This window comes from Schistocerca serialis, chromosome 3 (genome assembly GCF_023864345.2).
Source record: "Schistocerca serialis cubense isolate TAMUIC-IGC-003099 chromosome 3, iqSchSeri2.2, whole genome shotgun sequence".
NCBI lineage: Eukaryota > Metazoa > Arthropoda > Insecta > Orthoptera > Acrididae > Schistocerca > Schistocerca serialis.
In genome coordinates this window covers 391367165-391392862 of record NC_064640.1, presented here as the reverse complement: position 1 = coordinate 391392862, position 25698 = coordinate 391367165, and the positions used below count along the sequence as shown (strand labels likewise).

The following is a 25698-nucleotide window of genomic DNA, read 5'->3' as shown; positions in this document are numbered from 1 at the left end:
AAGACTGAGACTGAACTGTGGAACAACAAAAGTGAGTTACCTAGTCAGATGTGTTGCTCTATCTGGTACATCACATCAGCAGTTGTGACAATGTGCTACCTTCTGACATTGCTTGGTGTATATATAGTAGAATATGCACAGACCAAGCTGTGATTACTGTATTACAAACAATAGTCACCTGGACATACTTGGAGCCTGTGGATGTTCTAGAAGGCACTGTGAAAACGATTTACCTTTTCAGCATTATTGCTAACCATTTTCACCCTTCACTGTTAATATCTTCCCCACAGGACACTGCATTTTCTTGTAGAAGAATTTCTATTCCACAAAGCTCGACTGGTTTCAGGAGCTTGACAATTTTCAACTCTCTTTGTGATGTCATTGACGGATAGCTCAATACTACGAGGGGCAGTCACATGAAAACTGAACACCCGCCACAATGGAACCACGGAAAGATTCCAGTCAAAAGTAATCACCACACATATTAAGTCATTTATCCCACTGGGAGATGAGACCATCAGTTCTTGTTTCACAGAACAGGGTCGGCAGCTGACAGATCCACAACTGCAGCCACCCTTGCACTTCATTGTCCAACAGAAATTGACATCCACACATGTCTTTCTTCAGGTTACTAAAGATGAGAAAATCGCACAGTGAATAATCCAAGTTGAACAGATAATGTTGCAGTGTTCATCCAATTGGCAGTGTGGGGGCAGACATTATTGTGCAACAGGCTGATTCTGTCTGACAGCATTCCACGGCATTATAACTTTATGGCACCTCACAGTTCCTGCAAGGTGTCTTCATAGCACTGTGCACTGATTGTTGTGCCACGCTTGAGGAACTCGACAAGGAAAGTGCCCCTGCAGTTGAAGGAGGTGGTCATCATGATGTTACCGGAACCTGTGTGAACAGATTTGTATTTCTTTGGTAGGGGAGATGTGGGATGTTTCCGCTGTCGGCTTTGCCGTTAACCCTCGGACTCGGAATGGTGGCACCGTGTAAGGTCACGATGACCTTGTTCTTTGACTGCAGGGATGCTCTGCTCCTCAGGTTCTTCCAGCACAGAACCTCAATCAATGCACTATGAAGACACTTTGTAGAAACTGCAACACCCGTATAAAGCCAAAATGCCCAGGAATGCTGTTGGATGGAATCATCCTGTTGCACAATAATGTCCACCGTTGCACTGCCAAACGGGTGTGGGTTCCGCTTCAGTGATTTGGTTGGAAAACACTGCAATATCTTTTTTACAGAAACAGGAAATGACTGTCTCATCTCCCGGTGGGATAAACATAGTGCATGTGCTGATTACGTTTGAATGGAACCATTCCATAATCTTGTTGTTGTTGGTGTTTGGTTTTCATTTGACTGTCCCTTATACAAAGTACCAACAACAAATCTCCAAAAACTGCACAATCTGTGAAAGGGTATCTGACAGCTACCTCTGTCCATAGACTAAGCACTTAAGAATCTGTGTGGAAATGAACTGCAGATGTTTTTCAAGCCAAAAATGTGCTTATCAGTGTACACATTCACTCATCACAATTATTTGGTTATTATCTTATTGGTGTAATCTTACTCTACTCAGTAAAGTATTAACAAACAGTTACAGCTGTAGACCAAGCTCCCATTTGACTCAATCTCACCCCAATGAATATGTATTACTGGTCACTCTTCTCCCTCACACAATAACAATAGTAATAATGTGATGATGCCAAATGATTACATTTTTCAATAGTGGGTCATTGTAAGTATGTGCATATCTCATAGAGACAGAAGAGACATATAACTGCTGCAGAAATCTACCATCCTTCAATCCACCACACAGATGTGTACCTGACACAGCACTGATGCTTCAATGGACCCTCTGCCAGGTACTTAATTGTGAATTGCAGAGTAATCTTGTAGATGTAGATGGTGTTTCTTATACCAGCAATTAACTACAGCTGTTCCATCACTGTGATTTATGTCAGTTGGAAGCTGAGACCCAATGAATCATGCAATATCAAAAACCAATTAAGATGCTACTAGACATTAACCAAAAGGGAATAAAGTTTTCATTTACTCTCATAAACCATAAAAGCAAAGGAATCATAACAATTTCTCTGTTACAGACACAGTGGAGACACTGCAACATCTTAGATTGCGAAGTAACTCATAAGAAACACATCACAGCAAATGTTTGTGGGATTCCTAAGAAACTTGAAGTTTTTACAAAAACAAACCTCTAAAGCTCACAGGATCACTGACATTTAATGCCACATTCTCAACTTGTTTTTCAAAGTGGTTAATAGAAGAACCTTGAGTAAAACTGATGAGTACCCACCCTGTTTTTGTAAAGACGAAGTGAATATTTCTCAGCCTGGCACAAAAACAGCATTTATATGAAAGAATTTTGATTTTTGATCTCCTGGTACATGTTGCTCAATAATGATGGTGACATTTTAACTTGATTGGTGGTATAATATGATTATGTTTATATATAGGGCTTTTGAAATTACTTGGTATGTATGTCCAATTCAAATGGATAAACTGGAATACTATATCATTAAGTTCTTTCTTAAGTTTGTTCAGTGGACATGGAGATTTATAATGGATCTGCTCCTTTGTTTTCAAGGGTTAAGAAATGAGCAGCTGAGTTCAAATCTTTTCATACTTCTATTGCTGTTGATCCATATGAAGAATGTCACAAACTACAACCACAAATGAAAATATCAAGAAACTACACAATATGGTATCGGACAACCTGCAATTAAAGGTGTATGAAATACCTGACACCATAAACATGCAAGAACAAAGGGAACATGAATAATTATCTATGAGAAAGCTTTCAGCAACTCTGATGCTACATTTGTTGAATGATTATCAACAGTAAATGTGAAAATGAATTTCTTGTAAATGTTTGAGACTATCTAACAGAAAAGTTAACAGACTTTCTGTGGTGACAAGTGACTGTAGATGAGACACGGGTTAACAATATCATGCCACATAAGTAACAGTAAGCCAACTGGTTCAGTGGCTTTCATGTAACATTTATGTTTTATTTATTGATTTATTTATTCATGAAAACATGTTTGTGATGTTGTATACATGTTGCAGCAATGTTTCTAAATATACATGCACTATAAAGAACAGTGTACATGTATCAACATAAGAACTAATTGTAAATTAGCTACAGAAACATTCAAGATTATTGCACTGTGAAATTACATTTCATATAAATGCACTCATTTAGCATCAGACAGACGTAACTAACTTCTTGCAACTTTTGATTTGTTACTACCATAAGATATAGAGAATCAAGATCTGTCCTATGACCAACCAAGCTTAACTCTATCCTAAATGGTTTCTGTTTTAGCTGCTAATGTATCTAAATTTTACGAACAATAGTAAGGATCAGACAGGTGGAAGAACTGATCCATTTTTATACCGAAGAATGTATGTTACTTTCTGAAAAGAAACAGCTCTTAAGTTTTTCTGATCTTAACAGAACTGTTTGAAGTTGCTTTTCCTGTTACTTCTTTTTACACACATCATTGCTTTTGCTTTGTGACAACAATGAAATGCAACTTCCTGTCATAGAAAGTAAACACTGATTCAGATGTGAAAGAGTTTACAAGCAAGTAGGAGTGTAATGGAGTCCAGATAAAAAAAGGATGATGAAACTGTGCCAGGAGAAGGAATGGAATGTAGTGGAACTTTGTAAGTATTAGAACCTTTTTAAGTAGTAAGTATTATTATTATTATTAATGGGATCGTTGTTGTTGTTGTTGTTGCTGCTGCTGCTGCTTCTATCCATAGCTGAAGGAGAATCGCAAAATGAAAAGGACAAAGAAATTCACAGGACAATCAGTGAAATGAAGTAGGAAAAACAGCCGAGAAATTATGGTTGTATTGGTAGATTTTCACAATCAAATTTAATCTGAAATTCCATACATGTGTGGTAAATGTTTAAAGTTTTCATATCTTTAATCGGAGGAGGAGGAGGAGGAGGAGGATGATGACAAAGCTTTTAACAGGGAACAGGAAGAGAATATGAGAAGCAAAGAAATGTCAAGGGAGTCTAAAAACCTTAATAAAGAGTGTGCAAGAAAAGGCAAATCTGTGCTTGCTTAATTTTACTTGAAAACTGTGATATACTGTCCTAAAGTGTATGCAAAGGCAGTAGTTTATGAAAGAAGACTCTTCACGTGACTCTTTTATGCTACAAATATTTTTTGTGGATTTATCCCCAAATTGGAATACAACATGAAATGACAAGAGTTAACCAGACCAAAGTACACAGTTCTAATGGTAGTCAAGTCATATCTTTGATTGAATACTCTATACGCATAGCAGAGACAATTCATTTTGCACAGCAAATATTCTGTGTATATTCCATTGCAGTGTGCTACCTATACCTACAGTCCAAGGATTTTAGTCTCACTGACCTCCCCAATAACCACTCTGTCTATGAATATTGGTTCTATATACGATATGTGGTTCTTTGATGGGCAGAATATAATATGAGTTGTTTTATCCATATGACTGAAAACCCTCAATGAAGATTCCTCTTATATCATAAACATCTACTTTGCATCGGAGCAGAATGTGATACGCTAGATCAAAGGGTTTTGTGAGAGCAATAAAAAGTCCAGAAGCATGGTATTCTTTAATAAATGCCTACACTACCTGGCAAGTAAATGAAAATGCAGCCTCATTGATGGGTGTACTTCTCCGAAAGCCAAACAGTCGTGCTGTTTGTAGGGCGTTACTATCAAAAAGGGACCTTACTCATGTATACATAATTTTTTCCATTATTTTAGGTACAGCTGGGAGGAGGGATATCAGATAATAGTTCTCAACCACATGCTTGCTCTCTTTTTGTGTAATGGAACTATCTTGGTGGTTTTGAGTGGTTGAGTGAAAATGTCAGTGCTCATGAAGCAGCTGATTATACTGGATCGTGGTTTTACTATGTCATTTTCAACTTGTTTTATTTCATACCTAGGTAAACCATCAAGGCCAGACGAGAGGGATGTTTTCATATTCCTAATAAATAGGAGAACACGCTTCAGTGTTGCAGGCATCAGAAAAAATTATTTTTCAGATCATATACACTTTCCAGGGAAAGGTTTAGTTGGTAAAGAGCAACCACCTGAAAGATTGCTAGCTATATTTGATGACTGTTTATTAAATGTATCAGAAATTTCTTAGATATGATGTAGATACATAACAAGAAATGCATATTCGAACACAAATGCAGATTCAAGCAAAGCTTGCAGGTTGCACTGCTGTATTTAACCATGAAAGGCATCTGTGTAATGTCCTCAATATGTTGCAAGTGTCTGTCATGGGCAGAACAGTGTTCTGCATACTTGAGAGTTTATTAAGTCAGAGCTCAGTGGATTTGAACATGGGAAAATTGTTGGTGCTCATATGGTGAGTGTTACCATAACAAAAGTAGCTGGAGTGTTTGGTATTTCAACAGACCCTATACCAAAGATTTATACCACATACAGGGAAAGCAAAAAAACATCATCAAGTTGAGTGATCATGACAGAAGGTCGCTGAAGAGGATTGTGACAAAAAATTGAAGTTGACAGCAGTAAAAGACACTGCAGAACTGAATGCAATACCCGCAAACCATGTCAGCATCAAAACAAGATGAAGGGAGCTCCAGAAGCAGGGAATTGCAGGGCAAGCTGGAATTCCAAAACCATTCATCAACGATCGAAATACCTGTAACAGGAAAATGTGCTGCAAAAGCCATAACTCCTGGATTATGGAGAAATGGAAGTATGTCATTTAGTCAGATGAGTCTTGTTTCATATTATTTTCCAACATCTGGCCAAGTTTACATCCTATGAGTGAAACGTGGCAGGGGTTCAGTGATTATTGGGGTTGCCATATCGTGGTTTTTCGTGAGCCCCACGGTTACTCTGCAAAGTTGTATTACTGTCATGGATTATGTGACCATTTTGACTTATCAGGTTCATCCCATGGTAGAATGTTTGTTTGCTAATGGTGATGCTTTGTTTCGAGATAACAGAGCCCCTATTCACATAGCTCACATCATCCAGGACTGGTTTTGTGAGAACATGGATGAATTGTCGCGTCTCTCCTGGCCATCACAGTCACCAGAGTTCAATATTATTCAGCCTTTGCCATCCACTTTGGAGAGACAGGTGCATGACCACTATCCATTTCCATCATTGTTACTTGGACATGCCACTATTTTACAGGAATAATAGTAAATGATTCTCTTGAAAACCATAGGCGACCTGTATTTATCCATCCAAAATGACTGGAAGCAGTTTCAAATAGCAAGTTTTCCTATACCACAGTAGGTATGGTAACCTGTTGTGTTTTTAGTGTTTCCATATTTTTGTCCACCTCCTGTAGCTGACAGGATATTTTGATAATATGTAACAAAAGCTGAGTGTGACTACTGGAAAGGTGCAGTTGGATATCTTCACTTGATTTGTTATTCTAAATGCATCTGTATTCACCTCTTTTAGTGCAAGCTGGCGTTTACTCAATTTGTCATTTACTTTGTCTTCTTAATATTACTACCCTCTCATTATTGCTGGACAACTTTTCTAGCAGCTGTATTTATTTGTCATTGGATTTTGGCCAATTCCTATAGAAAATTGCTTTGACAGTTTCCCTGTGGAGGAACACCTAGCACATGTATAGTAGACCTGCTTCTACTTTTGTTTTCATGGAGTATTTCCCTAGAACCTTGTTGATATCAGATGCAAACACCTTCTCTTTGAATGCTGATTTAAGACGATGTCATGTTGCATTTCATGCAACAATTTTTTTTTAATTTAATTTTTTTTTTTTTTTTTTACTAACCTAATTTCTCAGTTTATACAACAGCAATGTGGTAGATCGTACATAAGAGGCAGAAAGGCTAGGGACACTGTTTTGTGAGACACAAACGAATTATTTTTATTGATTACCTTCAAAGTGATAAAACAATAATACCCAACTACTATGCCACTCTTTTCAAACAAATTGCTGAAAAAATGTGTTACATTAGAAATTTTGTCTGCAACAGAAGAAAAAAAGAAAAGATGTAGTATTTTGTACACCTTCCATACTTGCACCTGAGGGCTGAAATATGCTCAATGAAAAATGTTGAACAAACTCCATTCCCAATAACAGCAATTATGGTGAAAGTTAATTTATGAACTACAACATTTTTCACTGGCAGGGTGGAGTACCTTCAATTTGCTACCTTATGTATTAAATTTCAACAAGCTTTTTCATATGTGTAATCAGTCAAATTACAGAAACTCATTATAGAAAAGAATGTAAGGTATAGAGACTATGAGCTTTGCAAGCACAATAAATGAATGTCAGAAAATCAAATATGTAATTGCCATCACAGAGAAATGCAAACTAATGAATGATTATTTCTTGGGGGTTACCTAAATCAAAACATCTTGCACACCATTAATTATCCATGGACTTTTTACACAACATTTTAGGGGTACAACAGGAGACTAATAAGAAGACAATTGTCTTTTAAGTGTAAGGACTCGTACAGTTGTAATGTACAACAGCAAATATTTATGCACCACACATTTGCTGTCTTCCTCATTACTTAGTTACTTATGAAGGTTTTTAAATACATATTTTGATAGGCAGACTTAAATGTTCAGCCGTAAGATCTCTACAGTAGAAACTGGAAAAGATTTTCCTAGACAATGCCTAAAATCGTTATACCTCGTGTGTCCACATACTTTACAATAGTCAAGTTACAATAATAGAGCAGATTCCTATATCACTGACAACAGTTAACAAACATGTTTACATTTACGAAAACACCCATTATATACATTTAACAGCCTGCAAGAGATTTCTACCCAGCATGCGCATACAATATGAGGACAAGCAGATACTGAGTTTGATACAGTTTAATTGGGAGGAGCATTCCACAGATGTAGATAATGCAAAAAGTAAAATAAAAAGATGGTATATTTTATTAATTTTTATCCTTCCAGGACTGCATCACTGTCTTCAAATGGCTTTGATACCTCAAATTATCATTATTTTATCTCTCTCGCTAGATCATAACAAGGATGAAGAGCTACTTTCACCACCATGCATATTGGCCAACTACAGATAAAGAGATATTGAACTGCTTGACTGTTTCTACCAAATTTGTGCTGAGCAGTGAGTGTTTTCTTTGTGAGCTTTCTTGCTATGATCACTAACAGATGAAAGCATGGCAACATTATATTTCCTTGTACTCTTTCTTAATTCCGTGAAGCTAGTTGAAATATTCTTTAAATTTCCTTACATGGAGACCATGCAGTTTATCCCAAGGAAAACACAATAGCTGATCCAACAAAGATTTTTGTAATTTTAGGCTTAGCCCATGGTGTTTATGAGAAAGGCCAACAATTTACAGCTCCTCAGTATTATGTTTGCAGACAAAATGCAATATATCTGTTGGCATCTCCATTTAACGTTCACTTACGTGGTGAGGTAGGGCACATGATATACATCTTCAAATGTCATGTTTTTAAGGCATCTACAGATGGAGCTCTATGTTTCTGAGCGTATACAAATGGATGAGAAGAGCCTGACTGATATCCAAGAGTGTTACACACTTCTGCATCTACTGTGGGTGTTGACACCGGAGCCTGCCCAGTGTTGCTCTTTCCAAATTCAGTCCACATACTCCTATTTTGGCTTTCAACTAGTCTGCAGCCCACAGGGAATGTAGTTATGACTACCATCACCATATCTGTCACCACCATAGTTGCAAGTTGCAGCCACTACTACTGCTCCAAGGCCAGCACTCACAGCAGCATTCTAATGCTGTCCTTCCTGGAGACGGATGGAGGCCAATTTGTTACCAATGAGGCATCCTAGAGTGATGCCTACTGAGACAGATAATGCTCTTGCAGACATCAAGATGCCAAAGATGAATGGGGAGTAGTGTGGTATCCTTCAAATCCAGTAACAGTACTCCTGCAAGTGGTGAACGCTGAAAACTCATATTGCTACCACATGTGGCTTTAACTCCTTTTCTGAAGCTCAAAGGGCACTTACAAAAGTCATTGCATTTAGTCTCTTGGTTGGCAGATTCAAGTCTTACAGCTAAAATATATGTTACTTTAGACTCTGACTCAGGCTGTGCTGTGAATTTTATAATGCCCACCTACATTGACACAGCTACAAATTCAGATTTGGTTGCCTTTTACAAGGAATTTTGTACACCATCTACTACATCAAACTACACTAAAACATCCTAGTCATGGCTACAGACTTGACTGTCTCCATATCTATGTTACTACATTTCTGTACTTCTTTGTGACTGATTCTGTCCTACAAATAAATTGTGTGTTGCACATCTGCAATAAACAGAATCTGTCTTCCATACTGTAGCAGTACATATGTTCAGGACACATCTGAAGGATGCAAAGCACACTTTGCTCGAGTCTAAAGGATACAGATGAGGGGCTTGAACAAGCAATGCAACACATTTTTTCTGAAAGCAGGTTGGTTTTATTCAGGCCTCCAATACGCCATATTATTTGCCACTCTTTTGGCTACAAAAGCCTGCTTTTCAACATCATCTCTATACAATGTGATGGCCTTACACCACCTTACTGGGAGGGCTTGTATGTCCACACGGCACCACTCTACTGGTCAACGCCACAGCCAACATCTTGCTGCATCTATAATTTCCTCACCATCCATTTACTGCTTCCCATGGAGTGCAACCTTCAATGGACCAAACACATGGAAGTTGGAAGGCACTTGATCCAGGCTGTAGGGTGGATGAGGATGAATAATCCAATGAAGTTGTGCAAGCTCCTCTTGGGTGTGTAGACTTGTGTTAGGCCTTGCACTGTCATGGAGAAGGGGAAGTTGGTTTGCATTTTTGTGGCAATGAACACACTGAATTAGTTTCTTCAATTTCCTGAGGGTAGCACAGTACATATCAGAGATGATCACTGCACTGTGAGGGAGGACATCAAACAGAATAACTATTCAGAGTCCAAGAAGACTGTTGTCACGACTTTACTAGCTGAGGGTGTGGCTTTGGACTTTTTGTTTGGAGGATAAGTGGTGTGATGCCACACCAAAGATTGCTGTTTTCTTCTTGGTTCAAAGTGATGAACCTATGTTTCATCACCTTTGATGGTATTCGACAAAAAATTGACAAGATCAGCCTTGTAAAACACAAGCAATGCCACACAGATGATCCTTCTTTCCTATCTATGTTCTTCTGTCAGGTGGTGAGGAACCTAGCAGACATACACCTTTGAGTACCAAAACTGGTGGATGAGTGAGACAGCACTACCAACAGAGACATCCAGCTGAGCACCGAAGTGCTTGATTATGATCCATTAATCACCTCAAATGAGTGAGTCCACACATTCCAACACTGCAGGAGTCACAGATGTGTGCAACCAGCTGGCACACAGGACACTGGACAGGTTTGCGTAACCTTGCAATGTTGACAGATGCCTCACTGAACATGCTTTTGTTCACTACCAGATCTCCTTAGACATTCTGCAAGTGCCTATGAATATCTATGATGCTCTTCTTTTCCACCAAAAGAAACTCAACGACAGCTCTCTGCTTGGAATGCACCTGCATTACATGTGCCATTTTTAAGGCTATGTACAGTGCCACCACCTATCAGAACTTCATGGAACTATAGATTCTGAAGTGGGAATACTCCATGATGTCCCCACAACAAGTTCTGCATTTTTTCAACCAAAAATGGCTGACAAATTTTGTTGCATTACTTATTGGATGCCCCTTATACTTTAAGCCAACCAATGCCCCTATGCTACAGGGTAATACCATAAACTGAAAGGATAACCTTAGTAATCACAATTCCAAACGAGAAGTGGCCATCTATGTAAATGACACACACTATTCTGCACTTATCTGGTCATAACAAACAAACATGCAGTTGCTTTAACAGTTCATATTTGATCCAAGATAATGGTCCAACTGTTACCTTTGTCACCACAAAAACCATAGGGACTAAGTAACCTGGCTTGCAAGTACCCCAGGCATCATGACTTACAGATTTTAATGCATGGAATTTACTATAATGTTGTGCTTCCGAAAGAGTAACAGAAATCATAGCTCTTACAAATTATCTGAGTGCTAGGATGCTTCCCTGTCTCCTGAAGTGAATGAGGCAATATTGTCACACTACCTGCTTTCCTACACATAGAAAGTACAGTACATTGCTCAGTAGTTCCAATATTGCATTCACAAGCTGTATGAAGTAAAGCCCCGACATCCTCACTAGAACCCACAATCAAGGAAACTACTCACTTCCAGGGTGGGTTTAGAAGGTGACTAAAGTACAGGCATTACCATGCAGGCAATATCTTTTACATGTATTTTTTAATCCTGAGATTAGTGTTACATAGAAATGCAATATCCTCACAACGCTCCAAACATGGAGTCCTTAGCTTCACAATGATATTTTATATATTAATCCAGTGATTTTCTACCAGACTACTTTAGACAAGATAATCGGGTTCCTCAAGATTCTCTGACAAGTATTACTAAGCTTGTAAGAGCCATTAATGGTTTATTATCTGCAGTAAAGCTGTATAATTGAGCAGAATGACCACAACTTGCAAACACCTGCTCCTCTGCAGGTCCAGTGCAAGGGAACAAGCTGCCTAGTGTTCCATAATGAACTCCAGATCTTCATGAGTTTCAAGATCAGTGTCAGGCCTCTGTAAAATGACACATTACTAGAGCTTAAGGTAGAAATATATACAATTAAAATACCATTAAGGCTCTAGCAGTCAAGTATAATGTCTCAGCACTGTAGAAAGCAGAACAGAAGAAGAAGAAGAAGAAGAAGAAGAAGAAGAAGACGCCATCACTCAATAACCTATCCCAAAGTGTTGCTATGGTTTTGTGAGGAGGAAACAGTCTGAAAAAACCTGATACATGCTCAATTCAGGGACGTGACAGTCAAGATACATAATCAAACCAATAAGAAAACACTGTTGCTATTTACCTCAGTCACAGACACAGCTGTGAATAAGTGACAGAGGAAGGATATCAACAAAGTTTACAAGCTGGGTAAGCTCTCGGCTTGCAAGGTAGGTGGAGAATCTTCCAGCACAGCTTGACACATAACTACAGTACTTTAAGTGTCAGCAAGAGGTGTATGAGGCAAAATATTCTCACAACTGGGTGATACTTGCACTGGCAACCACAAATGTAGCACTTACACAATGAAGAAGGATGACCAAATAACATGTGCTCACTGTGGTGGACAACATGTCACAAACTGCAATGACTCCAAAGCCTTCTTGGGACACAGTTGCATTAGTGAAGTGACTGCAGTGACAGATGCCGATGTCAGGAATGACAAGAACAGCAAGCACAGTTGGGAACTGGAAGGCCAAGTTGCAAAACTTACTGCTGCAGTGATGTTAAGACACACTCACAACTATTTGCTATCCTCCTGGAGATGATGATGGCACTATGTTTGTGTCACAAAAAAGGTGGCAAGACAAGCAGTTACTTATTCACCTGTAAGGTGAACACCAGAGATGCCCCCAATAGATTCTCATCAGGAAAATATACACCCCCCGCCCCTCATTTTTAATAAACATGCAGTCACAATAGAATTACAGTGCCTATATCAACTAGTTGAACTGTTCACATATGGACTCAAACAGCCCACCTTCTTGCCTAAGCAGGGAAAACAGTGAAAAACTGTGTGTAGTACTGACCTTTCACAGATACTTTGATTTTTTTTCCTTCTTCCAGCCTAGTAACGACCTTTCATGAGTTGTAACTGATCATGTATAAAGACTGCTCCGATAGGACGGATTTTAATTTTCCTAAGAAAACATTTATCTTAATTATAATTATCGACATCTTTTAAACATGGTATATACAGGGTGGTTATAATGAAAGTGCAGATACTCACGGAATTTCAATGTGGGCTATAATTATCATATGGAAGTGAAACTCAGTAATGCGTTTGATGCTGAACCGATTTAAGCTGGAAAAAATTAGTTCCAAATTTGTCCACTACGTGCAAATCTGGCTCAGTACAGAATCTCATAGACACCTCTGGTGCTCATATTGAACAATTGAACAAATTGTGTAAGCAGTGGTTAATAATAAAATCAACATTATACTTTTCTCACCTGTCTGACATTTTCTGCCCATATGCCAATCCTATTCCATTACATATGGAAACATTTCTAGATGTCTTTTTGTATCCACAGCACCAGCTTTGCATCTGGTGGCCAAAATTCGAACTAATTTTTTCCAGTGTAAATTGGTTTCACATTAACACTTAGAATATATACCAATTTTTGCTGCCATATGGTAATTAAATCCCTACTGGACCTCTGCAAATAGCTGCACTTTAATTATAACCTTATATGAATATTGTGTCTGTTCTTTTGGACACATGCGAAAGAACAGACACCACTGATGACCTGCAGCCGTCTAGAATGAAATTAGAATTATATTAATACCTTCAGCTGCTAACGGGGATAGGTGAAAATGTGTGCCCCAACCAGGACTCGAACCCGGGATCTCCTGCTTACATGGCAGACGCTCTATCCATCTGAGCCACTGAGGGCACAGAGGATAGCGTGATTGCAGGGACTATCTTGTGCACGCCTCCCGTAAGACCCACATTCTCACCTTGTATGTCCACGCGCTACATTCGTAATGTCCCACCCCAACACACTCATTACTCGTGGAAGACTTGGAAAGAATGTCTTCCACGAGTAAGCACCATATCCATATAAGTATATAGTTCTGGCAACACCGGCCATGACCTTCTTGTTCTGTGCGGATGCACACATATTCTCTGAACTCTTATGAGACTTGATAGGAATGTCTTCCACTAGTAATGAGTGTGCTGGGGAGGGACACTATGAATGTAGTTTGTGGACATACAATGTGAGAATGTGGGTCTCACAGGAGGCATGCACGAGATAGTCCCTGCAGTCACGCTATCCTCTGTGACCTCGGTGGCTCAGATGGATAGAGCGTCTGCCATGTAAGCAGGAGATCCCGGGTTCGAGTCCCGGTCGGGGCACACAATTTCACCTGGCCCCATTCATATATAACAAGGCCCGTTAGCAGCTGAAGGTATTAATATAATTCTAATTTAATTATAACCATATGGTATGTAACTTTGTATGAAGGGACACTGGCCTAAGTCTGAAATTTTTTTGAGTTTTCTGAATTAACCTTACTGAAAAATGTTACACGATTTCCCTAACTAAAAAGGAAAAAGATCTTAAGGCAGTGATTACCTTGAAATGCCTCAGCCACTAGCCACAAACCAACTGAATCTACAGCACTTTTGTGTAATCCCTGCTCAGCTATGGATACACTGTTTATATCCAGCCAGGCTATCACATATGATAAAATGCTGGTTATGAGTGTCAAAGTGGCATGGAATTTTAATGTCAAGCCAAGACAGCATCGTGAAGTAATCTGATGTGCAGTAAGGTGTTAATGCATTGTTCTGTTCTTGTGTGACAGTTACTTCCATAATTCACTCTAACAGCGGGGGAACAAGTATATATTCAATGAACAATGCTATAGCAGTTCTGCAGATTTTATCATTTGATGATAAAGTCTCAGTTTGACATCTAAGCATTGTGCTACTTCAACATACACATCCAATGTGATATATGACAATCTTTCCATCAACACATTTGCTAAAGAAAGACCTCAGTCTCACGTGTGTTAACTGTTAACACTGTTCACGATGAGGATTTAAAGTGACAACAGGGACACATGACATCATCTCCACATTTGTTCTCTGTGACGGGTGAAATGCCACCTGTCATTTGGTGCTGAATCCTCATCTAGTGTCCCATAAAGACTATTGATCACCAACATTCAGTGTTGTTTCTAATCCTCCAATAGAGCAAAACTTGAGAAATTCAGCAATGAAGCCATCACAAATGACACTAACAGCAACCCAAAGGAACTTGGTGTAGACTAAAGAGAGAGAGAGACCATCCTGACAAGTGTACAGAAAGAATTTTTGCTGAGGATAAGTTCAGTTATTTATACATTTCATGAAAAGAAAGGAAATCAGGGTTTAGCACCCCACTGACGAGAGTTAATTTGAGAGGGAACACACGTTTGAATATGAGAAAGTTAGGAAAGCAAATTGGCCATGTCCTTTGCATCCTGGCTTCCACATTAATCAATTTGGATGGCCAGATAGAATTAAAACCTGATTTTCCTAAATGAAAGAAAGCCTTACACACTATAACAGCTTGCTGTGTTCTAAATAACAAATTGTATCATGTAAAATATGTCAATTCAATAAAAATTGTTTGTGTATGATTAAAATATGTACTTAAATGATGATAAGCATTGCATCTGTATCTGTTATACAAAGCGCATTAGAATTGTCTCTGTCCTACATACACAGAAAAGTTATCAGCATTTTAAATCTGAATATGACAATATGCCGCTCGGAGCACCTCATAATTCACAAGCAGATTCCAATAGGGAATAACTACGTTATAGCTCCCTACTCTTCAAAGAAAGTATTTCAAAAAACTCAGGCCTGAACTATCATCAGCAGTCAGAGGCAAATATCTTACACCTAAGTCTCAGTATGTTAGTTCAGTACAATACAGTACTGTGAACAGAACAGTGCTACAAAGCTTCAATGTACTGAAAGGAAGTCTTGTTGAAGATGCCAATAGTTGCTATGATGAAGCACTTTACTTTGCTACCAGTTTTGATCATGACCATTCAACTTCTGACATCACAGATGAATCTGTGTCATATGCCTAAGGTGACTGAGCATTATACCATATGATTATAACTGGTAGCAAAATAAAGTAATTTATATTAGCAGACAGTAGTGTTTACTACATGCCCTTCTGTAAATACCAAAAGTAAGTAATATTTTGGAACACCAGTAAGCTGCTCAGTGAATACAATGATCAATGGCAACTAGTTTCTGTTCATACCCACATAATACAGGGCAGTACAGCAAAAACAAACAGGAGTTTATACAGGCAGTGTACAGTGTATGTGAAGTGTAGGATAATATCATACATTGGTTCAATATTATAACACATAAAAAAGTGCTCTAGTAAATATCATTATTCGTATTTTTTAAAAACTCATAAGATCAGTTTTCTGCAGGTCAACTGAACCGAAGTGGCACTTAATGTCATACACTTGAACACAGAAAGAGAACGGAAAACTGATATTTTCTTTGCATCTATATTAGTTGTTGGAATGTAGGTTTTAGTGAGAGACTGATCTGTAGTGAAGCACGAGGTATAAGTTAAGCAGGAAGGGGACAATCTGGTAATGTTTTGGCTAAGCCAATGAAAGTGAATGTAAAAATCGTAGATGTGGTGAGATAAAGATCTGTAGCTTAGCCCAATGCCGGCCGGAGTGGCCGTGCGGTTCTAGGCGCTACAGTCTGGAACCGAGCGACCGCTACGGTTGCAGGTTCCAATCCTGCCTCGGGCATGGATGTGTGTGATGTCCTTAGGTTAGTTAGGTTTAATTAGTTCTAAGTTCTAGGTGACTGATGACCTCAGAAGTTAAGTCGCATAGTGCTCAGAGCCATTTTTTTTCTTAGCCCAATGTTCAGGCTAAGTCGAAAGGTGGCTCTCTTACTGTGAGTTGGCAAACCAGTGTAATGAACACTTCAGTTAAACCTTAATTACTGCAATACTTTCCGTGATTTAGTTCCATTGAAGATTAAACACTAAAAGCGAGAAAAAATGTTGCTAAATTTTTGTTATGAGTTGTTATGGCACACGTTAAATCCCACTGAGGTACCCAGGGAAAGGTGAAATTGAGTACACGTGACAATAAAAATGTATTACAAATCTACAATGAACTATATTAACATAAAGCAATGCAATAATTGGTATTTATTTATTCATTTATTTAATCCATGTGATCTGACAGTAAAAAATGTGTTACAGATGCCAGACAAAATTTGTTAACATTGCTAAACTCTATTGTGGGTAGATTACGGTATTGTAATACACTGCAACAGACTGACTAAGTTACCTTCACTGAGCAGTTCATGTTTCGCATTTAAACATAACCAGCAAGATTACTTTTCTAGGTATTCTTTTACATAGTAAAAAAGTGACAACGAATAGGACTTCACGAAATTACTAAACTGAGTGTTCTCTTCAGTAGAATTTATATGTATGGGGAAGTTGTCGAACAGCTGGATGCCCATGTGGAATGTTCCCTTTTGTCAAAGTTGAGTGTTTGCACGTAACACAAGCAGATTTGAGTTTATTCTGGTGCTGTGTTTGGTAAAAATAGTAACAGCATTAGCAAGTGTGCAATATACTGAGGATCAATTCTAAATTTTGTCACTTCTCAACAATAGCTGACTAAGAATGTTGAATCTCTGAAGATACTCACTTGTGCAAAATGTGTTGTCAGAGATATAAGTGCACTATTAAGTGACTCATGCTGCTCCTCAAGATCTCGCAACCTTTTCTCTTCTGGTGTAAACCTGAAGACAAAAGGAAATATGTAATTTTCACACCAACTAAGGTAACAGGCTAAAATTTTAAATTCTTGAATGGAGAAATTATAAGTATAATGAAGTAATTTTACCCGCATACGTGGAACTTGGGTCAATTAAAATTCAACAATAAGAAAAACAAAAAAATATGCTGAAAGTCGGATAATGTATGTATGAGAATTATATGTGAGATACTCAATGCTGGTGGTATACAATTATCCATATGCAAGTTTGACAGATGAAACGCTGGATCTACAACATGGTAATGTACAGCCAAGACTCGCTTGTATACATGCTCATATGACATTTCATAATGATCTGGAACATGCCAGTTTAACATAAATTTTCATTACACACAAAATGTACACACGCAAGAATGGGACCAACAATGACTGAAGAGACTCGTTCAACATGGCAGAAGTGCAATCCTTCCATAAATTGCTGTAGATTTCAATGTTGGGCCATCAACAATAGTCAGTGTGCAAACCATTCAACAAAACATCATCAATGTGGGCTTTCGGAGACAAAGGCCCACTCGTGTACCCTTGATGACTGCACAACACAAAGCTTTACGCCTTGCCTGGGCTCGTCATTGGATTGTTGATGACTGGAAACATGCAGCCTGGTCAGAAGAGTCTCATTTAAAATTATATTAAGCGGATGGACATGTACGGGTGTGGATACAATCTCATGAATCCATTGACTCAATGTCAGCAGGGGGCTGTTCAAGCTGGTGGAGGCTCTGTAATGGTGTGGGGCATGTGCAGTTGGAGTGATATGGGACCCCTGATATGTCTAGATACGACTCTGACAGGTGACATGTATGATAGCATCCTGTCTGATCACCTGCATCCATTCATGCCCAGTGTGCATTCTGGCGGAGGGTAATTCCAGCAGGACAATGTGACACCTCACACATCCAGAAGTGCTACAGAATGGCTCCAGGAATGCGCTTCTGAGTTGAAAGACTTCTGCTTGCCACCAAACTCCCCAGACATGAACATTATTGAGCATATCTGAGATGCCTTGCAACATGCTGTTCATTTCAGAAGAGATCCCCCCCCCCCTCCCCCTCGCCGGTACTCTTACGGATTTATGGACAGCCCTGCAGGATTCTTGGTGTCAATTCCCTCCAGCACTACTTCAGAAATTAGTCAAGTCCATGCAACACCGTGCTGCAGCACTTCTGCGTGCTCACGGGGATCCTACACGATATTAGGCAGGTGCACCAGTTTCTTTGGGTCTTCAGTGTGTGTATATTTTACACACTATATTTTTCAGTTACTACTTCATATCTAAGATTCATCTGTTGAGCAGAAGGAGCGGTAATTCAGAAAGTTTTTTTATGTTGGTTGGCATCTGTCAGACTTCTAATGATATTGGGCAAATTGTGAACTGTATTTTATTCATCTCAAGACGTAAATTTGCAATCCATTTGGTTTGCAGACAGGAGACATGTCAAAAATTTTTAATACAGTTACAATGATTTTTACACTAATTAATAATAGCACTATAAGTATATTTCTTGGAACATGTAACACATTGTATTCAGCTCAAATTTCTAGTATGTCCTGCATGAATTCATCCACTGAGTAATAACAGTTCAGTGTCAGTACCTCGTATAGCTTTCTTTCAAGTGGACTTAAATTCATCTGCATCAACTTGTTCCCTTTTAATTTATCACAAATTTTCATTCCCATGAATTGAGGTCCCTGGGCATATAGTCTGAGGCAGTGGATGGGGAGAAAAATAAGTCTTTGTTTGTAGTATCATGCGAATGGACAAAATGGTTTCCCTTAACTAATTAACATCTGCTGTACAAAAATACAATAATATCATATATATGTATAGGGACGGCAGAGTTGATATTTTAAGTTTTCTAAATAATGTATGACATGGTTCTTTATGACTTGCAGTGTGCATATTTCACACGATTTTTTTCTGTATTTTTAGTATCCGCACTACGCTTGTTGAGTTACCCCAAAAAAGTAGCTCTCATACGCCACTTTTCATGTGTCCATGGCAGCTGCAGTTGATAATATTTGCATTGCAAACGCAAAGCTGCTCAGTTTGTTTGCTAGGTATTTAAAGTGTGCCTGCAAGCTAACATTTTGATCTACATTTAAACCTAAGAATTTGACTGAGTCAACTTCTTATATATCCTGGCTGTTGTGAACAATCTTAACCTGCTCACATTTTGACTGTTTGGTTTTGAATTGTATCATGTGAGTCTTAGATAAGTTTAAACTCAACCCATTTAGCTGAACCAAGTTTCTAAGGTGCTGAGAGTACTGATCAAAGATTTGGGAATTTTTTCCAAATCCTGATCTTCAACTAAGACAGAAGTATCATCTGTGAACAGAACTGATGGAGAGCTGATATTTAATGGCAAGTCATTGGCAAAGAAGAGAAATTGGACTGGGTCTGATATGGAGCCTTGTGGAACACCCCCCCCCCCCCCCCCCCCAGTCAGAAAAATAATATGTGCTTTTTAAAGGGATACTGACTCATTGCTTTCTGTTTGATAAGTAGATTGAAGCCATTATAGGGCAATGCCACTTATGCCATACTTTTCAAGTTTGTAAATAAGCAATGCTTGGTTTACAGAATGAAACGCCTTTGTGAGGTATCAGAGAATTCCTGCCACCTTATTTCTCTTGTCTAATGATGTACTTATCTTCTGAATGAAACTGATCGTTGCATCAATGGTGTTTTTCCAAACTGATTGTTTAGAATAACAGAATATTTTGCAATGACATTTTGGATATGGACAACAGCATGTTGTTCAAATATTTTAGATATGATTTGGAGAATTGAGGAAACACAATAATTTTCCGTGATCTCTCATGATCCCTTCTTGAAGAGTAGTTTGACTTAACCATATTTCAGTACCTGTAGGAAACTGCCCTCTTCAAAACACTGATTTATTATTGTGAACTACTTTAATAACTTTGGAGGCCATTCCAACCCAACCGGCAGATTTTTTGTTTCTTCGTGTTAGAATAGCATTTTCTACTTCTTCCACAGAAACTTTTAAGGATTTTGTAAAGTTTTCAGAGATTCCACTTAGTCCAAAGGGATTTACTTTGTTGTGTTAATTTATTAAACCCACATCAGACATTGCTACATTTATAAAGAATTCATTAAAGTTCTCTGGTATTTGAGTTGGACATATAACAGCATTTACTTCAATGTCAATTTTTGAAATTCCTTGGTTACAGGCTTTAATGCCTAACTCAGATTTAATGACTGACCACACAGCCTTTGTCTTATTTTTATGATTTAAAATTAGCCTGTTTTGCTGCCTTGACATCTCTTAAAAATGGTTTTATGGTTTTATAGAGTCTAACATATCCAAAGAAATCAATATTTTTTTGTACTTTAGTTCTCTGTACAGCTGCCTTTGCCTTACACTGGAAATTTTTATGCCTTGAGTAATCCACTTTAATTTATTTGTCATTTTATTGCTGCGCAGTTTAGGTGAAAATGTTTCATTGAAGACGCCAAGAAAACTATTTAGGAATTTCTGAAACTTTTCATGACTTGAAATAGAATATCAAAAGGCCATGTTTTCTCTTTTAGCTTCTTACCAAATATCAGCAAGTTTTCTTTGCTAAAATTCCTGCTCATATGGATTCTCATATGTGAAATGTTCCTGTCTGTCTGTGGCAGCTCAATGAATAATGCACAATGATCTGAAATACCTAGATCTAGGCAGAATTTATATACATAATTAGTTAGAACATTGTCAATACAGGTTGCTGATTGGCCATTGTCTCCGGTAGACAGTGTGCAATTTGCAGGGGGGGTACGGGGGGGGGATTTCTCCCCCCCCCCCCCCCCCCTCTGCATCAGACCATCCCCTCTTCTGGTTTTATTTTATGCATCCCAACCTGGGATGTTTATTTCCCACGCACTGGAGTAAAACTTTACATATAATTTAAATTTGTGGAGCCGAACACTGAAAGTTCTTAATAAGTCTTAATATTAATACTATTAATATGTTTCAGTTTCCTGTCACCAGAATAAGTACAACTTTTCACAAATGTGCCTCTACTTTTTGAATTCCTCTCGTATATCTGTACCCGTATGTAGATGATTTTGTAAATATGCTTTACCTATAATGTACTTTTAAAGATATAACAAGGGATGGCTTTTCTGATAGTGCATACGCGTCAATAGTGAATTTCGGCATTAACATTTATGTATAAATAGCTGTTTAACCATGCGTAATGCCATGGTCCAAGCTAGTAACATATATAATTCTACTAACCCCCTAAGACATCCCCCCCCCCTGGTAATAGCACAAATCGCACCCTGCCGGTAGATTCAAAGAAATTCAATTTGAAACCATATTTCTATACTAAGTCAGTGAATCTTGAAGCGTAGCTCCTATCACATGTGATATCAATATTAAATGACCAAAGATATTTGTGGCAGCATCATTCACCCCTTTCGGTGTCAAAGTCAGATTTAACCCACAATGTTGATGATCGTCCTTTTTTCTAGTGTTGTAGCTGTGCACTTAGCTATTATTTTTGAATTGGGATGGGTTATTAATAACATATTTCATAACTGAATATACATATTATGTAGATACTGTGAATATCCTGAGTTTTTTAAATAAATGTCTGCAAGGCGATCTTTGATGGGCTTCAGCTATTATCCTGATTACACACTTTTGTGCAAAGAATACTTTTTCTCTTAATGATGAATTACCCCAAAATATGATGCCATACGAAAACAGTGAATGGATATAGGCAGAGCAAGCTAATTTACTGATATGTTTATCACCAAAATTTGCAATAACTCTAACAGTTTAAGTAGCTGAACCTAATAGTTTTAGTAGATCATCAATGCGTTTCTTCCAATTCAATTTCCCATAAATGCACACATCCACATATTTTTAATATTCTGCCTTAGCAACATACCTCTGTTCAAAGTCTATGTTTATCAATCATGTTATACCATTTACTGTACATAACTGTATATAACATGTTTTCTCAAAATTTGGTGAGAGTCCATTTGCAGAGAACCACTTAATAATTTTCTGAAAGACATTATTTATAATTTCTTCAGCTAATTCTTGTTTGTTGGATGTTTTGACTGTACTTGTATCATCTGCAAAAAGAATTAGGTTTGCATCTTCATTAATGTAGAGTGGCGTGTCATTAAAGAACAATAAGGGATCCAAGACTGAACCTGGTGGGACACCATTCTTGGTATCTCCCCCAGCTGGAGGACTCTCCTGATATTTGCAGGCTATCTGTACTGTTAATTTCAACATTCTGCACTTCCCAACTGAACTATGAATTAAACCATTTATGCACTGTCACATTTATATCACAATACTTAAGCTTATCTGCAAGAACTTCATAATTCACACAGTCAAAAGCCTTTGAGAGATCACAAAATATCCCAATGGTGATGTTCAGTTATTCAGAGCATTTAATGTTTTATCAGTGAAAGAATATATACCATTTTCCACTGAAAAACCTTTCTGAAAACCAAACTGATGTCCTGTTAGCACCTCATTTTCACAAATATGTGAAGCTACTGTTGAATCTATTACTTCTTTAAGAATTTTGGATAAAGCTGTCAGAAGTGAGATTGGGTGGTAGTTGTTAGCATCAGACCTGTGTCTTTTTTTATGCAATGGTTTAACAATAGCATATTTCAGTCTATCAGGAAAAATGCCCTGTTTCAGTGAGCTACTACACATACGACTGAGAATCCTAGTTTTCTGTTGGGAACAAGCTTTTCGTGCTCTGTTGGAAATGCTATCAATTCCATGTGAGCTTTAGTTTTGATCAAATTTTCTAATATCAGTAGGAAAGGTGGCTTTAATTTCAATTTTATAAAATTGCTTGAGCATTGTCTCTTCCATATACAACCCTGCATTTTCTAATGAATAGCTGGATTCTATTTTCTCTACAATACTTAAAAAAATGATTATTAAAAATATTTTCTAGTCCTGACTTTTTGTTAAGAAACTTTTCATTGAGTTTGATAGAAAAACAAGCTTCCTGTGTTCTTGGTTGCCCTGTTTCCCTTTTAACAATATTCCAAATTGTTCTAATTTTGTTATCAGAGGTGCTAATTTCAGACAGAATGCACATAGTTCCGGACTTTTTAACAACTTTTCTTAATACAGTGCAGAGTTTTTATAATGTTTGACTGTTTCTGGATCATTACTCCTTCTACCTATAATATATATTTCCAATTTCTGTTTACTAGATATTTTCATCCCTTTAGTAAGCCAAGGCTTTTTAGATGGTTTCTTACAATTATGCTTCACTGTTTTCTTCGGGAAATAATTAATTGAACACTCTAATTTGGAGGACTATTATGCATTACTGTATATGTCATATACTGTAACTAGCTGTGCATCATGATCAGACAGACACTTCTTAAGGGGGAAAGTTTTTATTTGATAAAATTAAGCTAGGTCTATAAAAACATTGTACATCAGTGTGCTGCTTTCCTGTACCACCTGAGTAAGAAAAGCAATAACTGACATCATATTGAAAGAATCAAGTATAACTTCAAGATCAAGCTTTCTCTCTCTCTTTCAGAAAATTTGCATTGAAATCCCTACAAATAATAATTTGTTCCCTCTGTCTGACAGATAGCACAACAAAGAATCCAAGTTTTTCAAAAAGGTGAATATTTCCCAATGGGCACCTATCCACTGCTACAATTATAAATGTACTATTATTTAGTTAAAACTTACACATACACATGCTTCTATATGTTGCTCTATACAATTTTTGTGTTTCTAAATTTTTCACACTATGAGAAGTTTTAACATATATGGCAACTCTTCCTCTCTCCATGTTGTGTGTCTATTTACATCTGCTGAAACCTTATATCCACCTACATTTACCCTTTCCATACCTGTGACTATATGCTGTTCAGACATGCATAGCACATATATTCCAACCTCAGTTTCTAAAACTTCTACACAAATAAGTTGCTCATCTACTTTGTTTTCTAATCTCCTGATATTCTGATTAAATATACTAACATTGCTTTTTGACTGTAATTTTATGCGAATATTGTGACATACTAACATTATTTTTCACTGTACCTTTAAGAGAATCTTGTGATATTTTAGCATCTCTAGTACCTGCCTGTCTGAGCTTCTCAATAAGCTTAATTTCATTCAGTGTTGAATGAAGCAATGTGCAATTCAACATTTCTGTATAGTCTTTTCGCGATTACATAGGTAATGTGAGCATTATCGGGGCTTGGCAATATCTACGATCGTCATTCCTATGCTGCGTTTTTTAAAATTTCTTTTAAAAGAGAAACCGTTTAAGAAAACACGGTGTTAATACACAGAATACTTCATCCTGCCGAATTATTAAAAAATGAAATTACGCATCCGCGACACCCGTCATGGCTCTGTATTACGTTACTTACAGAATTACGGAAGATACTAAACCGAGTAAACGTTTGCATTTCTTAGTAGGGCTAGCAGACGCTCACCTGCAATCGTTCTGTCCACATGAAACTGTTTCGTCATCGAGTTCATTAGCACCAACGGGCGGCCACCTTTCACCAGGTCTGAATTCTGAAATATCCGTACAATCACTTCCCTCATCACACATTATTAGTCACTAAAAATTTAAGAATCTATAACTTTCATCGCATTTCGAAACAATATAAACATAACAAACACCAGCATAAAGAGACCACATTAAGAAACGTCAAACCATATGGCAAAGAGTTTCATCTAGATATGTATACGTATCAGTATGTAAACAAACACACATTTGTTTCAGAAAATCAAATATTTTCAATTGCTCAATAACGAACTCGGAATTGGATGTTAGTGTATGTACTGGTAATTTTTGTGACCAATTCTTCAAATAAATCTAGAGAAATCATGTTCTTGATGTTACGTATATATGACATAATTTGAAAACCAGCCCGCTGGCAACGATATGTTTGCGCAAATACCTGTACAAAAATCTGCCCAGTAACAAATTCGCTGCAAATATGATGTGTTCAAATGACAAAAGCTCCCATCCACTGCTCGCCCACCGTGTGTCGGTCTAGAAAAGAAATGCAGCGGCAAGCGATTAGGCTGCCGCAATCTCAAAAGTTAATTTCCTTTATTCAGAAATTCGTAATAGAGGAAATTCTGATATGGTCTGTGATCGCAGCTTCTGTTGCAA

General features: G+C 37.8%; 1 protein-coding gene and 2 non-coding genes across 3 annotated transcripts in view; 1 reads left to right on the top strand and 2 right to left on the bottom strand.

The window, feature by feature from the left end:
• The window catches only part of LOC126470238 (RUN domain-containing protein 1), a 169993-nt gene extending 144752 nt beyond the window's left edge, over nucleotides 1–25241 (bottom strand). Inside the window, exons 1-2 of the mRNA XM_050097939.1 lie at nucleotides 25007–25241; nucleotides 17410–17503 (exon numbers count right to left, since the gene is read on the bottom strand). Of these exons, the coding sequence (XP_049953896.1) occupies nucleotides 17410–17503; nucleotides 25007–25128 (216 nt within the window). The 5' untranslated portion in view covers nucleotides 25129–25241. The remainder of the gene's footprint in view (nucleotides 1–17409; nucleotides 17504–25006) is intronic.
• On the bottom strand, nucleotides 13527–13601 carry Trnat-ugu (transfer RNA threonine (anticodon UGU)). The gene has a single exon. It is a non-coding gene; the product is annotated as a tRNA-Thr (tRNA).
• Nucleotides 13992–14065, top strand: Trnat-ugu (transfer RNA threonine (anticodon UGU)). The gene has a single exon. It is a non-coding gene; the product is annotated as a tRNA-Thr (tRNA).
• Nucleotides 25242–25698: the final 457 nt, after the last annotated feature.